Source organism: Ranitomeya variabilis, chromosome 6, assembly GCF_051348905.1.
Source record: "Ranitomeya variabilis isolate aRanVar5 chromosome 6, aRanVar5.hap1, whole genome shotgun sequence".
NCBI lineage: Eukaryota > Metazoa > Chordata > Amphibia > Anura > Dendrobatidae > Ranitomeya > Ranitomeya variabilis.
In genome coordinates, this window is record NC_135237.1 from 518,586,476 (window position 1) to 518,607,080 (window position 20,605).

Below are 20,605 nucleotides of genomic sequence, written 5' to 3' on the forward strand. Positions count from 1 at the left end.
AGATGGCGACGCTAACTAAGCAGTGACTGTACAGGCTGCCCGGAGTAAAGATGGCGGCCACACGATGGAGCGACGTAGCATACAGGAAGCGCTGACCTTGTACTTCCGGTCCATGTGGTGCACGGGAGAGAGAGGAGCTGTGTCTGCTGGTCGCCATGAAGGTGAAGGTGCTGTGTAGAAATCCTGATGATTACGTGCGAGAGACCAAGAAAGATCTGCCCAGAGGTGAGGACTGTCCGCCATGATGGTCACGTGGGGGGATTCAAGATACGCAACTTTATTTACTCCTGACCTGTGCACATAGTGTGTGTAGTCATCTATGTATCCCGGCCGTCTGGTCACTTGTATGTGGTGTCATGTCATGGAGTGTCCTGTAGGGGGGGCAGTCTGGTGCCGCGGAGTTTCCTGGGGGGGGCAGTCTGGTGTCGCAGAGTTTCCTGGGGGTGGCAGTCTGGTGCCGCGGAGTTTCCTGGGGGGGGGCAGTCTGGTGTCGCGGAGTTTCCTGGGGGGGGGGCAGTCTGGTGTCGCGGAGTTTCTTGGGGGGGGCAGTCTGGTGTCGCGGAGTTTCCTGGGGGGGGGCAGTCTGGTGTCGCGGAGTTTCCTGGGGGGGGGCAGTCTGGTGTCGCGGAGTTTCCTGGGGGGGGGGGCAGTCTGGTGTCGCGGAGTTTCCTGGGGGGGGGGCAGTCTGGTGTCGCGGAGTTTCCTGTGGGGGGGGGCAGTCTGGTGTCGTGGAGTGTCCTGTGGGGGGGGCAGTCTGGTGTCACGGAGTTTCCTGGGGGGGGGCAGTCTGGTGTCGTGGAGTGTCCTGTGGGGGGGGCAGTCTGGTGTCACGGAGTTTCCTGGGGGGGGGGCAGTCTGGTGTCGTGGAGTAGCAAATAGATAATGGCTGCACTCAAGTTTATTGTGCTAAAGCAAGGAAATGTGCAATACATGAAATGTGAACAGCATAATGGCTTGTGAAATTTATGAAAAAACACATGAGATTTTTAGCACAAAATTTGGCCAAATATTGTGAGCCCATTCACCAAACGTCAAGGTAATCTCAGATCGAATGGGTAACTAACCTGTCTGCCTAGTGTGAACACTTACCTATGGCTAATAAAATGGTAAAGCCTGTATTTATAGAGGAGGTTAGAACCAACTGTGTTTGGAAGTAGTTAAAATCACAGCATGGTGAATTTTAACTACATCCAAACACAGTTGGTTCTAACCTCCTGTATAAATACAGGCTTTACCATTTTATTAGCCATAGGTAAGTGTTCACACTAGGCAGACAGGTTAGTTACCCATTCGATCTGAGATTACCTTGACGTTTGGTGAATGGGCTCACAATATTTGGCCAAATTTTGTGCTAAAAATCTCATGTGTTTTTTTCCCTTCCCCCATGACGGCACACCTGAGAGGGGATCCGCCCAGTCAGGACAGGAAACCCTACTGAAAATAAAAGGGCGGTACCTCTCCCTCGCTTCAGTTGGGTTTCCTGTCCTGACAGGGACCCTTGTACTGAACACGGCGGTTCAACTTACCCAGGTCCCGTCCCGGCGTGGAAGAACAGGCAGCGCCTGTGCGTCGGAGGTTCGGGTCCTGGAGGCGCCGTCCGCAGGTCCCCCCGGGTCACTGCGTCCGTGCGGGCGTTGCGCAGCATGGTTGGAGGACCGGGTTCCTTCCATGGCTGCCACGCCGCCCTCCCCTCTCTGCCGGCGTCCAGGCGCGGCGGCCGCTTCCAGGTCGCTCTTCTGACGTCACACGCCAGGCACGCTGGGAATGGGCGTGCCCGTGTGGCGTCGGAGGCAGGCGCCGGATCCAAGATGGCGGCGCCCATGAAGAAAACGCCGGCCGGTGAAGGAAGACTCCGGCGGCATGGCAGAGAGGGGGAGGGGCCATTACTGGGCACCGGAGAGGCGGGGAGTGCAGTGGTCCCCCCATAAAAGGGTGGTAGACCACAGAAGACGCGCTCATGTCCAAAAACTTCACCATGGAAGTAGGACAACAAGAGCAGCTGCAGCAGCCGCTTTCACAACAGCAACAGCAGCAGGAGCTCTCACCAGATGCCTTGCCGAGCCACCAGCATACCAGGAGCAGCCGCTCAAGTGGTAGAAACAGTGGTCGTTCCGTCCGGCAAGATTCGTCGGCGTCCAGGAGGGACGCTTCACGTGCATCTGTCCAGCCTCCAAAATCGGTACCCTTGATTGTCGGCGGTGGTGAGTGATCTACGTGAATGTATCCCTTATGGTAACAGGGTCCATTTTTCTGTTTTGATCACTAGGGGTCCAGGAAAGCTACCGGTAAAACAAAGAACCGAGAGTGTGCCCTTTGTAAAAACCCGCTTGCAGTGCAGTATCAGAAGGATCTCTGTGCTGACTGCATTAATAAGACTATTCAAGAAGAAACCCCTAATTTCGCCACTAGCCTTAAAGCCATAATACAGGCTGAAATTAAAGACTCCTTGAAATTGGCCCTTAGCGAGCCAAGAGGGAGAAGCCGTAAGGCATCTACAGAGTCGGATACCTCTCAGAGACAGGGGAGTCATAAAACATCCCGATCTCCCTCTACTTCTCCAGCCTCGGTCCACTCTTCAGATTCCTCCTCGGACAGTGATTCAGGGGGTCGTCCATGCTTTCCCACTGAGGACGTGGACAAATTAGTCAAAGCAGTTAGGTCTGCAATGGGCCTTAAAGAAGAGAAGACACCTAGGTCACTAGAGGATGTCATGTTTGGTGGCTTAGAAGAGAGGAGGAAACGCACGTTTCCAGTTAATGCAAAAATAAAAGCATTAATCGAGAGAGTGGAAAAGACCTGAAAAAATGGGTTCTTTGCCCTCTTCATCCAAAAGGAGATATCCCTTTGAGAATAAAGACTCTGAACCCTGGGAAAAGATCCCAAAAATTGACGGAGCGGTAGCCAAATGCTTAAAAAAATCATCCCTCCCATTAGAAGACTCGGGTGTTCTTAAAGACCCGCTTGACAAAAAAGCAGATGGGTTTCTCAGACATATCTGGGAAGCCTCAGCGGGGGGCCTGAAGCCAGCAATCGCTGGAACATGTACGGCCCGCGCTCTGATGGTCTGGCTACAGCAGATAGAGGATCAGCTAAGGGACAAGGTACCCAGAACCGACATCCTTGCCAATATATCCTTAGTGCAAGGAGCAGCAGCCTTTTTAGCAGACTCTTCTGCAGATTCCGCAAGACTAACGGCCAGAGCAGCGAGCTTGTCTAATGCGGCAAGAAGAGCCCTCTGGCTCAAAGGTTGTCCGGGGGATTTACCATCTAAACACAAGCTGTGCTCCATCCCATGTGATGGTCAACTTCTCTTTGGGAAGAAGCTTGAAGAAATCCTGGAACATGCAGGAGATAAAAAGAAAGGCTTTCCCAATATCCCTAAAGAGTCCAAAAAACCCTTTTTTCGGAGGAGAAGATTTAATAGAGGTCGCCCCCCAGGGGAGAGGAAAAACTGGGACTTTAGGGATAAAAGAGGCTCAGGCTATATGTTTAAAGGGCCCTCTACTTCAGCCAAAAAATCCCCCCAATGACATTACGCCAGAAGTGGGAGGAAGACTCTCCCTCTTCTTTCCGGCCTGGGTAAACATCTCCCCCAGTACCTGGGTCATAAATATCATCAGAGACGGCCTCAAAATAAAATTCACCTGTCCACCCAGACGAAACTTTATCATAACTCCCCGAAGAAAGTCTCTGCAGGAACAATCTGCCCTAGAAACCGAAGTCTTGGGACTCATCCAAAAAAGGGTTCTTCAGGAGGTTCCTGCTCGGGAGGAGAGAGAGGGATTTTACTCCCCCCTCTTCTTGATCCAAAAACCGGATGGTTCTTGGAGAACTATTATAAATTTGAGAAAACTCAACCAATCCATAGAGAACTACTCTTTCAAGATGGAGTCTATAAATACGACCATAAAACTCCTTTTCCAACACTGCTTCATGGCAGTAATCGACTTGAAAGACGCGTATTATCATATACCAATACATCCGGAATATCAGAAATATTTGAGAGTAGCTCTCTATGTCCAGAACCAGATAAAACATTATCAATACACAGCCCTTCCGTTCGGTCTGTCTACAGCTCCCAGGGTTTTCACCAAGGTGATGGTGGAGGTTATGTCATACCTCCGGTCCCGGGATGTAGTCATTGTCCCATATCTGGACGATTTCCTGGTAATAGGAAGATCAGAGTCCCACTGCACTCATCAAGTATCAGTGGTAACATCAACTCTAAGGGAGCTGGGTTGGATAATAAATATCCCCAAGTCCAGACTGCTGCCAGTAAAATTACAATCTTTCCTGGGGTTAATACTGGACTCCGAACGTCAGCTCTGCCTTCTTCCAGAAAACAAGGTAGACAAAATAATAAATCTGACCAGTACAGCAATACGCCAGCCGACAATGACTCTGAGAAAGGCAATGTCCCTTCTAGGCTCGTTAACATCGTGTATTCCGGCAGTAGAATGGGCACAATTCCACCTAAGACAACTACAGTGGGAAGTTCTCTCAGCTCAAAGACTACTAAAAGGGCATTTAGAAGGAAATCTATGTCTCTCCCTGGGCGTAAGGGATTCCCTAGTTTGGTGGACTGTGAGAAACCACCTGACAATGGGGGTCCGGTGGCAAAATCCGGTCATAGACATTATCACGACCGACGCAAGTGGTACAGGTTGGGGGGCTCACCTGAGGTCTCACTCTGTACAAGGGACCTGGTCCATACGAGAAAAGAACTATGGATCAAACGAAAAAGAGCTGTGGGCAGTGGAGAAATCCCTAAGACATTTTCTTCCTTTACTCCGGGGTCGCCATACTCGAATCCTGACGGACAATCGAGCAGTGGTGGCGTATGTCAATCATCAGGGGGGAACGAGGTCCAAAGGCCTCATGCAGGCATCAAACATACTCTTTCAACTAGCAGAACAACACCTGTCATCTCTGTCGGCATTGCACATCAAAGGCACAGAAAACACTCAAGCGGACTTCCTGAGTCGCAGAGGCTTAAAGCAGGGGGAATGGTCATTAAACCCCCAGATATTTCAACAAATAGTCCAAGCCTGGGGCACACCAGAGATAGACTTGTTCGCCAACTCCCACAACAGAAAAGTCAGGAGGTTCTGCTCCTTGAATCCGAGAGAACATCCCTTCGCAGTAGATGCCCTACTGATACCTTGGAAGTTTTCTCTGGCCTACGCATTCCCCCCGATAGTGATGATTCCAGCTGTGATCCGGAAGATCAGAGAGGATCAGGCGAATATCATCTTCATAGCTCCTTTTTGGCCAAGGAGACCTTGGTTCTCCCTTCTAAGGCAGATGTCGGTAACAGACCCATGGATCCTGCCAGAGGTTCCGGACCTGCTAACCCAGGGCCCAGTGACCCACTCTCAGGTGAAGGGCTTCCATCTCGCAGCCTGGAATTTGAGAGGGCGTTACTAAGTCGCCAAGGATTCTCTCCAGGGTTAATCTCCACCCTGTTGAAAAGCAGAAAACCCATAACCTCCAGGATCTATGGTAGGACATGGAAAAAATTCCTCGACTTCCTGGGTGAACCATTGGGGGAGGTGGCTCCTATAGGTCCTATCTTAGAGTTTCTGCAAGCAGGGTTACATCTTGGGTTGGCAACCAGCACCCTTAAAGTTCAGGTTTCTGCCCTGGGGGCCCTATATAATTGTAATCTTGCCTCAAATAGATGGGTCTCACGATTCATAAAATCTTGCAGTAGATCTCGGCCGGTCATTATCCCAAAAATCCCTCCTTGGGATCTAAATTTGGTCTTAGAAGCCCTGACTAAACAGCCCTTTGAGCCTTTGCAGGAGTTATCACCTAAGTTACTTACCCTTAAAACAGTTTTACTAGTAGCCTTAACATCGGCACGCAGGGTAAGTGATTTACAGGCCCTGTCAATATGCCCTCCTTATACTCAGGTTTTTGATGACAGAATTGTTCTAAGACCAGACCCGGCTTATCTCCCCAAGGTGGTTCAAAAGTTCCATAGAAGTCAAGAGATTACTTTACCATCATTCTGTAGTAATCCTAAAAATCCAGGGGAACAAAAGTTCCACATGTTAGATGTGAGAAGATCTATGTTACATTACATGTCTATGACTAGTCAGTGGAGGAAAGACCAAACCCTATTCGTAGCCTTTCAGGGTAGCAAAAGAGGGTGCGGGGTAGCTAAAAGTACTATTGCTAGATGGATCAGGGAGGCCATTAGTTTATCCTACTCTGCAAGTGGCACTCCGGTTCCTGACGGCATCAAGGCTCACTCCACCAGAGCTGTGGCTACCTCCTGGGCAGAGAAAGCTGAGGTATCAATTGACCAAATTTGCAAGGCCGCTACCTGGTCCTCACCCTCAACTTTTTTCAAACACTACCGGCTAGACCTTTCCTCCTCTGCTGACCTAACCTTTGGTAGAAGGGTGCTCCAAGCGGTGGTCCCTCCCTAAAGGTTTCATTCTACAAAATTCTCTCAGGTGTGCCGTCATGGGGGAAGGGAAAACACCAAGGTTACTTACGGGTAGCCGGTTTTTCCGGAGCCCATGACGGCACCCGTATATTCCCCCCCTTTTTATCACCCTTCGGTGTGCACTATTGTTTTGGGTGTGTTTAGTTAATATAATGTGGTGTTGGATTGCCATGTATACTAACCAGGGGGGCCTCTCATGCTCTGAAAACCAACTGAAGCGAGGGAGAGGTACCGCCCTTTTATTTTCAGTAGGGTTTCCTGTCCTGACTGGGCGGATCCCCTCTCAGGTGTGCCGTCATGGGCTCCGGAAAAACCGGCTACCCGTAAGTAACCTTGGTGTTTCATAAATTTCACAAGCCATTATGCTGTTCACATTTCATGTATTGCACATTTCCTTGCTTTAGCACAATAAACTTGAGTGCAGCCATTATCTATTTGCTATGTAAGACTTTTTGGTTATGCACCAGTTCAGACTAGATGGCTGTTCAGTCAGTTTTTCTATATTTGGTGTCATGGAGTGTCCTGTGGGGGGGCAGTCTGGTGTCGTGGAGTGTCCTGTGGGGGGGGCAGTCTGGTGTCGTGGAGTTTCCTGTAGGGGGGGGCAGTCTGGTGTCGCGGAGTGTCCTGTGGGGGGGGGGCAGTCTGGTGTCGCGGAGTTTCCTGTGGGGGGGGGGCAGTCTGGTGTCGCGGAGTGTCCTGTGTGGGGGGGCAGTCTGGTGTCGCGGAGTGTCCTGTGTGGGGGGGGCAGTCTGGTGTCGTGGAGTGTCCTGTGTGGGGGGGGCAGTCTGGTGTCGTGGAGTGTCCTGTGTGGGGGGGGCAGTCTGGTGTCGTGGAGTGTCCTGTGTGGGGGGGGTAGTCTGGTGTCGTGGAGTGTCCTGTGTGGGGGGGGTAGTCTGGTGTCGTGGAGTGTCCTGTGTGGGGGGGGTAGTCTGGTGTCGTGGAGTGTCCTGTGTGGGGGGGGTAGTCTGGTGTCGTGGAGTGTCCTGTGTGGGGGGGGTAGTCTGGTGTCGTGGAGTGTCCTGTGTGGGGGGGGTAGTCTGGTGTCGCGGAGTGTCCTGTGGGGGGGGGCAGTCTGGTGTCGCGGAGTGTCCTGTGGGGGGGGGCAGTCTGGTGTCGCGGAGTGTCCTGTGGGGGGGGGTAGTCTGGTGTCGCGGAGTGTCCCGTGGGGGGGTGTCTGGTGTCCTAGAAGAGAGGTAGTGTTTCTGTTTGGGACCCAGGTGGTAGCGGCGTCAGTACCGCAGCCCGCTGCTGTTTTTGTGCATTAGTTTGTTGCTCTGCGTTTACCAGGAGCCGTTTTCCACCTGAGTTTTCGGTGGACGAGTTATAGTTGTGAATGACGCCATTAATTTTAGCGTATAATGTACTGAAACACCTTCAAAAAATATAGTGGAAAAACCAATTCCACTGTTTGTTTTGTTTTTCCAGCGCTCACTGTGCTGTAAGTGCTACAGTAGAAGAATCTCTCCACAGCGGAGATCAACACGTGCTGGCCGGAAGCGCGTCATGTGATAGCGTGGCACTGATGGGCTGTGGTGACAGCCGAGGGTCTGCAGAGGACCCCTGTGCCTGTTATTACGGTTATCCCGTGATGATCTTGGCTATAAATGCCGGCGCTGAAGCTGTGAATTGTACAAGCGATCGGGCGATCACAGCTTCAAGTCTCTTGACGACTAATACACAGTAGAAATTAGTGAGAACAAAACGTTTTAAAAATATTAAAAAACAAAACACAAGTTCAAATCGCCTTTCTTTTGCCCCATTAGACATAAAACCATCAAAAAATGCCACATTTGGTATTGCTGTGCTCAGAAACATCCAATCTGTCAAAATATAAAATAAATTAATCCGATCGGTAAACGGCGTGGCGAGAAAAAAAATTAAGACTCCAGAATGACGGGTTTTTGTTTGTGTTTTTTTTGTCGGCGCTACATTGCAATAACAGGTTATGTGCCCCAAAATGGTATCATTAAAAATGTCAGCACAGGGTGCAAAAACATAGTAAAAAAAAATAAAAACACAAAAAAAAAAATTGTGAAATTGCACTTTTTTTTTTGCAATTTTACCACACGTGAGATTTTTTTTTTTTTTTTTTTTTTCATTTTCCATTGCTATATGGTAAAATGAAGGGTGCCGTTCAAAAGTACAACTTGTCCCACAAAAGACAAGCCCTCGTTTCTCAATGACAGAAAAAAATAAGAATTATGGCTCTTGGAAGAAGGGGTTAAAGGCGTTGTCCATTTTTCAGATGTGGCTATTTTATCTCATCGCCCATTTAAAGCGTCGCACGGACCCGGTCACATCACGGCTGGAAATTGCGGTTTTATTTCCATCTTATCATGTGACCAAGACAGATTTTTATCGACTGTAAACATGAGGTCTGCGCTATGGCAGCGAGCAGAGATCTTTAGAGGGGCTGTCCACTACTTGCACATCTCCTTCTCCATCACTATATTCCCCTGTATACAGTAAGAGCAGCCTGTACTCGGTGCCGGCACCATTCCCGCCATCATTCCCGCCATGTCACATCGGCACTTTACCATAAGGCAGGTGTTATAACTCTAAATTCTTTCTCTTCCAGTTCCTCGTAACTACGACCCGTCGCTCCACCCGTTCGAGGTGCCGCGTGAATACACCAGAGCTCTGAATGCCACCAAGCTGGAGCGCGTGTTCGCTAAGCCTTTCCTTGCCGCCCTGGAAGGTCACAGAGATGGGGTCAACTGTATGGCCAAACATCCCAAGTGCTTGTCCACCGTGCTGTCAGGGGCTTGTGACGGAGAGGTAAGGACCCACAGCGGCTATAGGGTGTGTAAACTTTAGCAACCAGTTTTCTTTTCTTCAAGTCTTGATTAACCCCTCACAGAAGCAGCCATTCCTACAGTTACCACCTGGACTCGAGAAGTCTTCAGGGTTGTTTGTTTAATTTCCTTAGATGCTACGATCAATGCATGAGTAAAACAGGTTTTTGCTATGTAATTCACAGCAGGATGATGTAGGGGCTGAGACCCTGATTCCAGCAATGTGTCACTTACTGGGGCAGCAGTTGTGATACAATCCCTGTTTTCTCTGCTGCAGATCTAGCAGAGCTCTGAATGCTGACCCCAGAATAACACAGCCCACACCACTGATTGGCAGCTTTCTGAGAACATTGTATAATTACAGAGAGCTGCTAATCAGTGCTGGGGATGTGGTTGAACCAGGAGGCACGAGACATCTAGTCCTATACTGATAATCTCCTGCTGATAAAACAAAAACAGCCCAGTAAGTGACACACCGCTGGAATCAGGGTCTCTGCCCCTACCTCATGCTGCTTTCAGATTACATAGCAAAACCTGCTGACAGATTCCCTTTAAGACATCTAAAGAGCGTAAGTGAAGGGAGCGGACTCTAATGTTTCACTACTGTGTGCGCCCAAGGAAACGCTTGTCCCGGCCGCTCGGGTATTCGGTCAGAGTCAGAGGTTCACCGTGACACTGATTAGTCGGTGCTGTGCTTCCCACTAAGAACGGAAACCAAAGTGCAGTTGTGAACAAAGCCGTGCATGACAGCATTCCTATCCAAAGGACTACATGTAATGCATGGACGTGTCAGTGTGACCGGCACAAAGAGGAGGCTTCCAAGCCAGGGACCTCCCCGGTCATCTATCTATAAGGTTTCACGTCAGGAGTTGTCCTCATGGCGCCCCCCTCTTAATTAATAGCGGCTGCTATGGTCGTCGGTGATTGACTTTTAATATAGTTATTATCTTTTTGTTTTGTTTTTTAATTTCCGCAGGTGAAAATATGGAACCTGACCACTCGCAAGTGCACCCGCACCGTACAGGCGCACGAAGGCTTTGTCCGAGGGATGTGCGTGCGATTCTGTGGGACTTCTTTTCTAACAGTACGTATCTGTGATGGGGGCCAAGCTTAAAGGGGTTTTGTCTAAATGAATTTTTTAGAACTTTTCACCTTGCACCAGTTACTTGCCCTCTGCTTCTCCAGCGCTGCCTCGATCTTTAACCGGCTGCAGTGGTGAGGACGTGTCTGCACGGCACATCATTGCTGCAGCCAATCGCCGAGCTCAGCAGTGCTGCCCAGGTAGACGGCACAGGTGGTTGTGCCATTTTACATTTCATCTCATACACCATAAGGAGTCAGTAGTGGAGGGGTCTTTTCCTCAGGATCCTTAACTTTTGGGAGGTGCGGTTTCAGAAAGTGTCTTTCTCCGAAGGGGATGGCAGGGAGGACAAGCACAAGCGGCCATTATGAAATTCTAATTGTTTTTTTACGTCTGCATTAGGTTGGTGATGATAAAACCGTCAAGCAATGGAAGATGGAAAATCCAGGCTATGGTGAGAAAGAGGAGCCCATCAATACAGTGTTAGGAAAGGTAAAATAATGAGTGGTTAAATAGGAGCTGAACCTTCCCCGCAAGCACCGTGGACCCCTGTATTGTACATGTGCAGTCAGTGGTGGTATTTAGGTGGGCCGGAGACCATTTCACTAGAGCTCTGGTGCCATAGTCACACTGTGTAATGACGACCAGGCACTGATGTAGATCTGCCGGCACATAAAAACAGCTGAACAATGGGGATATCGAACCCCAACCAATCTGATATTGATGACCTATCCTGGATCAGCCTGTTAATGACTAGTGATGAGCCAATGTGCTGGTATTGTAGCTCTGATTTTACTATTTACTTTTGTTCGATACCTGACCTGGAGTCTTCTTGCTCTCATTTTGCAGACGGTATTTACAGGGGTGGATCACCACTGGAGGGACGCGGTGTTTGCTACCTGTGGACAGCAGGTGGATATCTGGGATGAGCAGAGGACCTGTCCCATGCGATCCTACACCTGGGGAGTTGACAGCATCTCTAGTGTCAGATTTAATCCCATCGAGGTAACGCTTTTTTGATGGCACTTACTGGTAATTCCAGCTTTCCATGTTGTGTATGGCGTTGCTGCTCATCTCAAACGATCTGGACAGGAGAAATACTTGTGCTGAATCGCTCAGCTCACTGATTGTATATCAGCAATATTGCTTTAAACGATGCACCCCCAGTAATTTCTAAAATGGAAGGGGCTGCTGCTCGCCTCTGAGACCTTGTGGAGAGCAGCAGTCGGGTTAGTGCTTCCTCCACTCCATTTTAGCGATCAGTGGTGGTCTGCACAACTGGACCCCAAAAATCAAAACTTCTGATTTCCAGCATTTTATCAAAGTGCAATGTGATTACACAGTCAAAATGCCATCCTCCTCTTGTGCTATGTAATTATAGCTAATAACTGTATAATATAACGATGTAATTACCGCACTTTGCTAACGGTTTTTACATTATTATCTTCTATGAATTACTTTTAAATGGCTTTGTTTTTCAGACACAGATTTTGGGAAGCTGCGCTGCAGACAGGAGTATTGTTCTCTATGACCTGCGGAAGCCTACACCACTGAAAAAGGCAAGTCCCACCCTGACAGCCCCTGCGTGTGCATTAGTGAGAGGATAGCCCTGATCTGAGGCCTATTTTCAGCATTTGCTTGTTGCAATGGGATTGTGGTTTCCAGTTGTGTGGTGCCTTGAATGGTGTTCAGAAACTATCACATTTATTCCCTTAGAGGGATATCTCCCCCCCCCCCCCCCCCCCCCCCCCGCCAAAAAAAAAAAAAAAAATAGGTAAAAAAAATTATGGAAAAGATAGGTGATAACTTGCATATTGGTGGGGTTTGGACCGCTAGGGACCCAATACAATCCCGAGGTCAAGGCACTGACCTTCTCCAGTGATAACAAAGTGTTGTACCTGGCTACCTCCATTCCAACAGGACCTTTCAGAGCTCCGTTCTTGAGATTGATGGGGGTCCCACGGTCGGAGCCATGCAAGTTGTCACCTATCGTTTGGAAAGTTAGCTTTTAACGTTGGGAATATCCGGCGACTGCACCCTCCTTACTGCCTTTACCTGGCTGATGTCTATTGGAGATCACAGGTATCTTATCCTGTGGAGCTAGCCTTCCTTTATGTAGTTTCTGCTTTATTTGTGAAATAATCCTGTTCTTTTTCTTTTAATGGGGCAGATGATTCTGGAAATGAGGACCAATGCTCTCTGCTGGAACCCTATGGAGGCCTTTATATTTACAGCCGCTAATGAGAACTACAAGTAAGTAAAAATCTGTACGAGAGGGCTTTCCAGTCATCCCAGATCTCCCCTGACCTATGAGTGTCAGCCGCCCTGTCATCTCCTCCATCATCCAGGGAGAAATTGGGGAGACCCACTATAAAATCCATGTCCCCACTTCATTAGTCCGAGCAAAGAGCTGCGAAGTATCAGTGACTCTGGCGCACCTCGGCCATCCATGTATTTCACGGACAGGCATTCATTATATTTGTCTTCATCTGTTTGCAGGAGCTGCAGCAGATCAGTGAGCTAGCTGAAAGTGGTTTTCTTCAATAAAATTGTTACTCCCAAAATATATAGGGGATAACTTATGGATCGCTGTGCATCTAACTGCTAGGGCCCCCAGCGATCCCAAGCAGAGCCCCATCTTGAAGGAAGCAGAGGTGTGCATGTTCTACCCCAGTTTTCTGTGACCTTCCTATAGATGATGAATGGAGCCAAGGTTGAGCATGAACGACTCTGCTTCAGTCAATGCAGGGCTCTGCTCCGGTCAGCGCGGGGCTCTGCTCCGGTCAGCGCGGGGCTCTGCTCCGGTCAGCGCGGGGCTCTGCTCCGGTCAGCGCGGGGCTCTGCTCCGGTCAGCGCGGGGCTCTGCTCCGGTCAGCGCGGGGCTCTGCTCCGGTCAGCGCGGGGCTCTGCTCCGGTCAGCGCGGGGCTCTGCTCCGGTCAGCGCGGGGCTCTGCTCCGGTCAGCGCGGGGCTCTGCTCCGGTCAGCGCGGGGCTCTGCTCCGGTCAGCGCGGGGCTCTGCTCCGGTCAGCGCGGGGCTCTGCTCCGGTCAGCGCGGGGCTCTGCTCCGGTCAGCGCGGGGCTCTGCTCCGGTCAGCGCGGGGCTCTGCAGATGTGCTTCCAGGACCCCTTCTTGGGTTCCCTGGGGGTCCCCAAGGTCAGACACAGAGCAGTCCATAAGACATCCCCCATCCATTGGGAATAATCATACTGAGGATCTCTTGAAAGGATAGGAAGTTGTCAGGGTCCCAGTTTGCCTATATGGAGAGAGCTGCTCGCACCATTCACTGTCATTGCTCAGTATATGGAGCTGTGCCACTTCCAGGCTCTACAGCACAGGTACTGTGAGTGAGACCCCCTCCGCTCTGATGATGATCACATGAACTAAGGACAGATTAAAGGCTTAATAAACCCTGTTAAATTAAAAAATAAAAATAAAAAAAGATTGTCCTCCCGAACAGCAGGAAGAGCTCATTATCTCATTCACAAGTTTGTATTAAAATCAATGTTGTTTCTGACTCCGTCATAAACGGTCTTATCCTGCAGACTGTACACATATGACATTCGATACATGGACGCCCCCGTAATTGTACACATGGACCACGTATCTGCTGTCCTGGATGTCGACTACTCTCCAACCGGGAAAGAATTTGTGACTGCCAGCTTTGATAAATCCATCCGCATCTACCCCTCTAGCAGTGGACACAGCAGGTGAGTTTTGCCATAGAAACACTGAAAAAAAGATGCACATTAAAGTCATTCTTATGGGGCTGAAAGCCTGGTGATACATAGGGATGAGATGTGGGGTGCGACTAATATACAGAATGGCCAAAACTGATTTTTTATTTTTTTTTTTTAGTCTGTTTAGGGGGAAAAAGTGCAAGAAAGTTTAGAATTTTTGAGCTTGCAAAGTTCACGTTAGTAGGTGCTAAATCTGCTAGTCGTCGCGAAAAGTCCACTAAAAATGAATAGAAAACAGGACTTGTCAAATCTACTAATCCACTGCCTTATGGTTATATAGGATATTGGGGTTGGGTAGATGGACTCGCGCTGCTCTGCTCCGTTGTCCGGCGGCCACAGATGTGTATTTATTTATGGGCAGCATCTTGGGCACCTCATGCACTTACAGAAGTGAGGACTGGTCTGGCTGCCACAGAGGACTGGACTAGGGCAGATTTTCCCTAACGTTACAGGATGATAATGGTTTTCTCTAAAGATGTCACCCTCCTAAATTTGCATTGGAGCATAAAGGTAAAAATAAAAGGAGTCAAGTTGGTGGTCCTGGTTCTGGCATCTCAAGCCGGCTACGGGGCACTGATGCCTGTGAAGTAAAGCAAGGCGTAACGGCCGCTCACCGTGCATGCTTCAGATGCTGTAGGAGCTAGCTGGTGATGTCAGGACGGCGGGACCACCGGTAGTGTGCTCTTCTCTATAACGTGAATCCAGTCTGCAACATGGCTGCATCAGACTTCACACAATCCAGAAGACATTAAATATGGGGCTATTACTGGAACTATACGCCCTATTGGCATATCGGGGTCATACGTCGGGCATGTTGCTTAAAGTGGGGGGTTCTTATAAGCAGCCGATTCTGCTGGATCTGGTTAAACGTCTGTAATGGCAGTCGGACATATCTGCAGCGCTGGAGAGAACTGAATGGCTCACCGTTACTGCATAGATTGCACATTCAGAAATGATTTAACCCGTCACTTTACTGTTGATCACAGGGAGGTGTACCACACGAAGAGGATGCAGCACGTCACCTGCGTCCGCTGGTCTTCTGACAACAAGTACATCCTGTGCGGGTCAGATGAAATGAACATCCGTATTTGGAAAGCAAACGCATCGGAGAAGCTCAGCCTGGTAAGATTGTCCAAGGAAGCCATACACTAACTGCAGAGATCCTGCCCCTCCGGCCTGATATACAGCCCAGTACGAAGCTGGCACTCAACCGCACAACACCACACTCGCAGGTCACCGACTCAGCAGCACCTTCACTGACTTTTTTATTTTTTTAAATTGTACCTTACTAGACAAAACCGAGCTTATTGTCAGAAATCCTTTTTAAAGGGGTATTCTGGCTTCATGATGTAGAGGTTATTCCTCCTGATCCATGCAATAAGCTCCGTGTACGAAGCTCCGCAACTGTGCTTCTTCCCTCTGTGATTCCAGCGGTAGCGGCAGGAGCTGCGAGATTTTCACAAACTCTGATAATTTCTGCAGTCCGTGTCAGCGGGGTTGAATTTCTCTTATGACTTTATTCATTTGTCATTTTCAATTACAGTTGAAATTGGCAATATAAATTACCGTAACTAGCAAAAAAAATAAATAGAACTTGAACCACATCCTCAGAGGTAGAAATTAAAGCTAAAGGCCTGCCCCTGGGGACCCAGAACTATACATCCCTTATCGAAAAATGACAGGGAAGGGGCTCAACTTCATACATCTGCAATTCAAAAATAAAATGTGAAAAATTTAAGAATTTTTAACCCCATTTTATTTTTTTTCTACGATTTCACAAAAAAAGTAAAATGTGCGAAAACAAAAAATGTTAAAAAACAAAAAAATCTCCACTAATTATGCAATGCTGTGTATTCTGGGGAAAAAAAAGTGGAATTTAAGGGATGAAGCCTCGGTCGATGTCATAGCTGAAAATCCAAGTGAAGCTTCTTGCAGCTTCTATTTTGGGTTGTAGAAGAAAAAAAATGCAATGATTTTTGTGACTTGTACAAACTTCACACAGGCAGAAATATGATGGTCTCTCAATTATATTCATCGTCATGGGCGGACTAGTGGGGAGAAAATGTGTGTGTGTCTCACAAGAAAAAAAGCCCTAAAAAAAAAATAGAAAAATAATTTTTTTTTATAGCGCTTGGAAAGTGTGGAGGAAATCTTGCGTGAAGAGGGGCCCGCTTCTGGACGTAGCATTTACTCTCTACCACTTACTCCCCCCAAATAAAACAAAAAAAACCTCACCGTAGTGTCTTTTCTGGGAAGGAGCAGACTCCGTGCTCACGTCTTTTGTATCCCCAAACAACCCCCTTCCTTCTCTTCCTCCGAGCCCATTAAGGTGCCAGAAATTGTGCTGCAAATCAGTTTACAAATGTCTGTTCCTAGTTCAACAAACCGCAAGAGCACTAAACATCACAACCGTGAATAATTTAGTATGGTTTTTTTCTGTGTTGCGCTAATTCTTACTACCAGCCGTGTGCCAGGTTAATCCGTCAATGTCTCTGGCCACATGGAGGCGCTCTCCATCCTTTGCACTGCTGCAGGTGACTATCGGGCTCCTGTGACTCCTGCACCATCGCTGATTTATTCTTCGGCGTTCAGGTCATCGCTTAACGCTTTGACAAGGAAACGTGACTAATTCAATCCTAATTTTCACACCTCTTAGTGTGCGGCCAATGCAAATCTCCAGGAGAGCGGAACTATGTCACCATTTAATGACTGGGGGCAATTAAGGGGGTCCAGGAGGCGGGAGGGATTTTTTTTTAATTGCTCAGGTGAGAACAGCACTGTGATGTAGACCCCTTTGCATTTACTTATTGTCACGTTGGCCGGGCTCCATATTAAATTCTTCTACTTGCCTAAAGTCGAGTCTGCCGCCCCTTTAGTTCTTGTTTGGAGTAAGCTCCGCACCCTATGCAGCGTCCTTGCCTGCTGTGCTGAAAGCGTTAATCTTGCTTCCTTTCTGCACCTCCCGGTAATATTCTGCGCACACGCCACTTTTGGTCGACTAAAGTGTTTAGCTTGTACCAAATCAGCAACATCGCTTTACAGTTCCACAATTAAATTAAAGAAAATCATTGCTTTTTAATTAGGATAAAAGCCTCATTCGGCGGCTGCCGACAACTTGCTGCACGATGGGGAAAAGAAATACAAAAACGTGTGCTCTTTTTCGTCTACATCAGGGGAAACAATCATGGGAAGGGGCAAAGATGGTGCCGCTGCCCCCTCCCTTATTCAATAATAATCATATATTTACTCATTTTTTAGTTCACTTTTAATCTTAAAGGGATGTGATGCTAGATAATGCAATGATAAAAAGCATGGTGTAACTCCTGAGTTTTACCTGGCGGCTTCCACTCCTGAAAGCTGTGATATTCGCAGGTACTGAAATCCACTTTTAACGGGTTATTCCCATTACGGCACATGGATATTGTCAAATAGTGCTTGAAAATAGCCATCCTTGAGGTATTGACACTTTTTTGTTTGTTGTTTTTAACGCTAGTTCCTTTGGAGACCGACCACCGCTGCTGTGGCCAAACATGCCCAGTGCTTAATTTCTTTTCGATTGAGCTTTGGAGCACAATGTTATCTCCTAATCCCGGCTAGCTTGAGCGACATGCTTAGAAGCTAGACAGCAGCGGTGGTCGGTCCTAGGCAATGAGCTGTAAGCTGCTAATTTTAATAAACAGTAAATTGCAAAAGTGCTGGTATTTACAAGCACAATCCGATAATGCCAATATGCGAAGATGCGAATAGCCCTTTAAGCTTATGATGGGGATCCGATCTCATTTTTGCTATATATTTTTTCCACCCTTAGGTAGGAGGTAACTCTGGTGATATTCTCTCTTTCAGTTGTCTCCACGAGAGAGGGCCACCAATAACTACAACCAGAAGGTGAAGGAAAAGTTCCAGCATCACCCACAGATTCGAAGAATCGCCCGACACCGGCACTTACCCAAGTCCATATACAACCAGATATCGGAGCAGCGCATCATGAGGGAAGCTCGCCGCAAGAAGTAAGTACCCTAGATGTGCTGCCACGTATTCGTGGCCACATGCGCTCGCTCTGTACAGTTTAACATCGGGTAGACTTGTATGTTTATTTAGCGCCATTGATTCGACAGCGCTTTACAAACATCACTGTCCCCATTGGGGCTCACAATCCAAATCCCCTATCAGGATGCCGTGGTATGGGTTTCTTACGGTTTCCTCCTACACACCTGATGCTTTGTAGACGTTGTCCTAGGTGGGATTTGAACCCAGGACCCCAGCACTGCAAAGTAGCTGTGCTAACCACTGAGCCAGTGTGCTGCCCCTTGCCATCACTGTGTGATTGACAGCAGTAGATGGCATCTCTGACCCCATGGCTTAGCTAGAGTATTTTTGGTCCACGTACTTTATAGAAAGTCATCCATATTCTAACATTTCATTATACAATGATTAAAGGGCTTTCTCTCACCATTAAATAAAGCCACCATTGTTCCTGTCGCTATAACTGATTAGCAAATGAGCTATTCCTTTCTGGCCTTCCAAATTAATGGCTGTACCTATAGCACAATGGCAGCTGGGTGTACTAAGGATGCGTAGCAGTGCTCGCCGTCACTCAGAAGGGCTTCCCAAATGGGGGTCTCCCCTCCTATGATGACTTTGTGCCCAATATAAAGGCATTGTCCGCTACTGGAGATCCTGTTTATTAAAAGTTCTAGGGTGCATCTTTAATAATGAAATAATTAGTATACTTATGTCCTGGACTGTCGTTCTCCCTCCAATCTCAGCTCTGCGTTCCCTGATGGTCACCAGACACAATGTCATGTGACCGCTGCAGTCATTCAGGAGTCCCTGATCAGCTGCAGCCTTCACTATTCCTTCAGAGGATGGAAGAAACACTGTTCTTCTGTTCTGGGGGAATAATGATGGCTGTAGTGGTCACAGGACCCTTTTTGCTAAAATAGCTGCGAGGGGAGGACAAGATGATGTGGAGGAGTGGCGCTGGTCAGGGTGGAGAGTATAGGGTTTTTTTTTATTTTATGTTGGAGCTACATGGCGGACAACCCCTTTAAGCTTCATCATTAGATGATTATGATGATGGACACTATTTTATCTTGCTAATCAATATTTGTTTTTTTTAATTCTTCCAGGGATGTGAATCGCCGCAAACACAGCAAAGAGGGGGCAGTGCCCATCTTACCAGAGAAGAAGAAACATGTCGTGGCCGTGTTGGAATAAAAAGTGCCCTGTTGATGTGTTGCACAGTTCTGAGCTCAGATCTTGGCCCATTAATGTATTATAGCACCAGGAATATTTATGGATGGGATTAATGGGAGGTGCAAATCTCCACGACATCTCATTTATTGTGTTAAAAAAAAAAAATCAGGAAACTATCAGCAGGCAGGCTAGAACCTGCAGAGGTGTGAGAGGGTTGTCCGGTTGTCCAATGCAGGATGCTACAAATGTAGACTCGCCACCCAGACTTCATCTGCTGATAAATGTGTTTATCCCAGCGGTCGCTGATGGGGCGCAGCCTTCCGCCAGATGGAACTGTCACTACTGCCACCCATCAGCGGCTGCTGATTGTCTGCAGTGCTCATGGGACATAATGTGTATGTTAGCACTGGGAGACGCAGTGTCAACTGGAATTGCTCCAGTCTGGAAGAGGAATATGTTTTTTTACATGTTTATTTTGGATGGGGCACTGTAGTATTTAACACAGGGTTGTTTAAGTAGTGGACAGCACCTTAAATTTTTCAGAATCTGCTTTTCTGTTTTTTTTTTCTTTTTTTGCATTACGCTGCACAGACCGAATATTGCCTGACCTTAAGGATATGTGCACACGTTGCGGATTCTCTGCGGATCCGCAGCGTTTTTTGAGGTGCAGAAATGCTGCAGATCCGCAATTGATTTACAGTACAATGTAAATCAATGAGAAAAAAAAATGCTGTGCACACGTTGCGGAAAATCCGCTGTGGTTTAAAAGAAGTAGCATGTCACTTCTTTTTTGTGAATCTGCAGCGTTTTTGTACCCCTTCCATTATAGAAAACCGCAGGGGTAAAAAACGCAGCAAATCCGCAAGAAAAACGCACAAAAAAACGCTGCAGAACCTCACAAAAAACCGCAGGTGCGTTTTCTGCCAGGAGAGGCAGAATCCGCACCAGAAATTCCTAAGCCTAATCCGCAACGTGTGCACATAGCCTAAAAAGTTGCTCTACTTTACACTCGCTGACTATATAATGAGAGGTTGAGCTAATTTCTAATGTTTATATCTCTATAAGATTTTTGTAATAAAAAAGTTATATAAATTACACAGATCTACAAAAAATATTTTTTGTAATCATCGCAGGTGACTTTGTACTTTTCTGAATCCTCTTTTTGTCCTGATTTCAAAAATGTATACAGTTTTTCTGTAGCATGTATAGTTTCCATGGAGCAGCATCATTATTATAATGTATAGGAAATATACTGGCGACATTAAGAAAACAGTAATCTACATTTAATAAGATTTTCAGGGAAGAAATCTAAATGTGTATGCAAAAGTGCATTTTCA

The 20,605-nt window shown here is 47.7% G+C and overlaps 1 protein-coding gene across 1 annotated transcript; it reads left to right on the top strand.

Annotated features, from left to right (window-relative positions):
* The first annotated feature begins 44 nt into the window (after positions 1-44).
* Positions 45-20,363, top strand: DCAF13 (DDB1 and CUL4 associated factor 13). Its single transcript, XM_077271001.1, has 11 exons — positions 45-225; positions 9,036-9,235; positions 10,229-10,336; positions 10,736-10,825; positions 11,183-11,338; positions 11,815-11,892; positions 12,504-12,586; positions 13,878-14,042; positions 15,059-15,194; positions 17,916-18,079; positions 19,202-20,363. Exons 1-11 carry the CDS (start codon positions 156-158, stop codon positions 19,287-19,289), a joined length of 1,338 nt encoding a protein of 445 aa, XP_077127116.1. The 5' UTR covers positions 45-155; the 3' UTR covers positions 19,290-20,363.
* The last annotated feature ends 242 nt before the right edge of the window (positions 20,364-20,605 follow it).

Excerpts from the sequence above, each read along its gene's own strand:
- DCAF13 (XM_077271001.1), top strand. The coding sequence starts at position 156 with ATGAAGGTGAAGGTGCTGTGTAGAAATCCTGATGATTACGTGCGAGAG. Across the intron at positions 226-9,035 it reads CAAGAAAGATCTGCCCAGAG|TTCCTCGTAACTACGACCCG; the intron begins GTGAGGACTGTC and ends TTTCTCTTCCAG. Across the intron at positions 10,826-11,182 it reads TCAATACAGTGTTAGGAAAG|ACGGTATTTACAGGGGTGGA; the intron begins GTAAAATAATGA and ends CTCATTTTGCAG.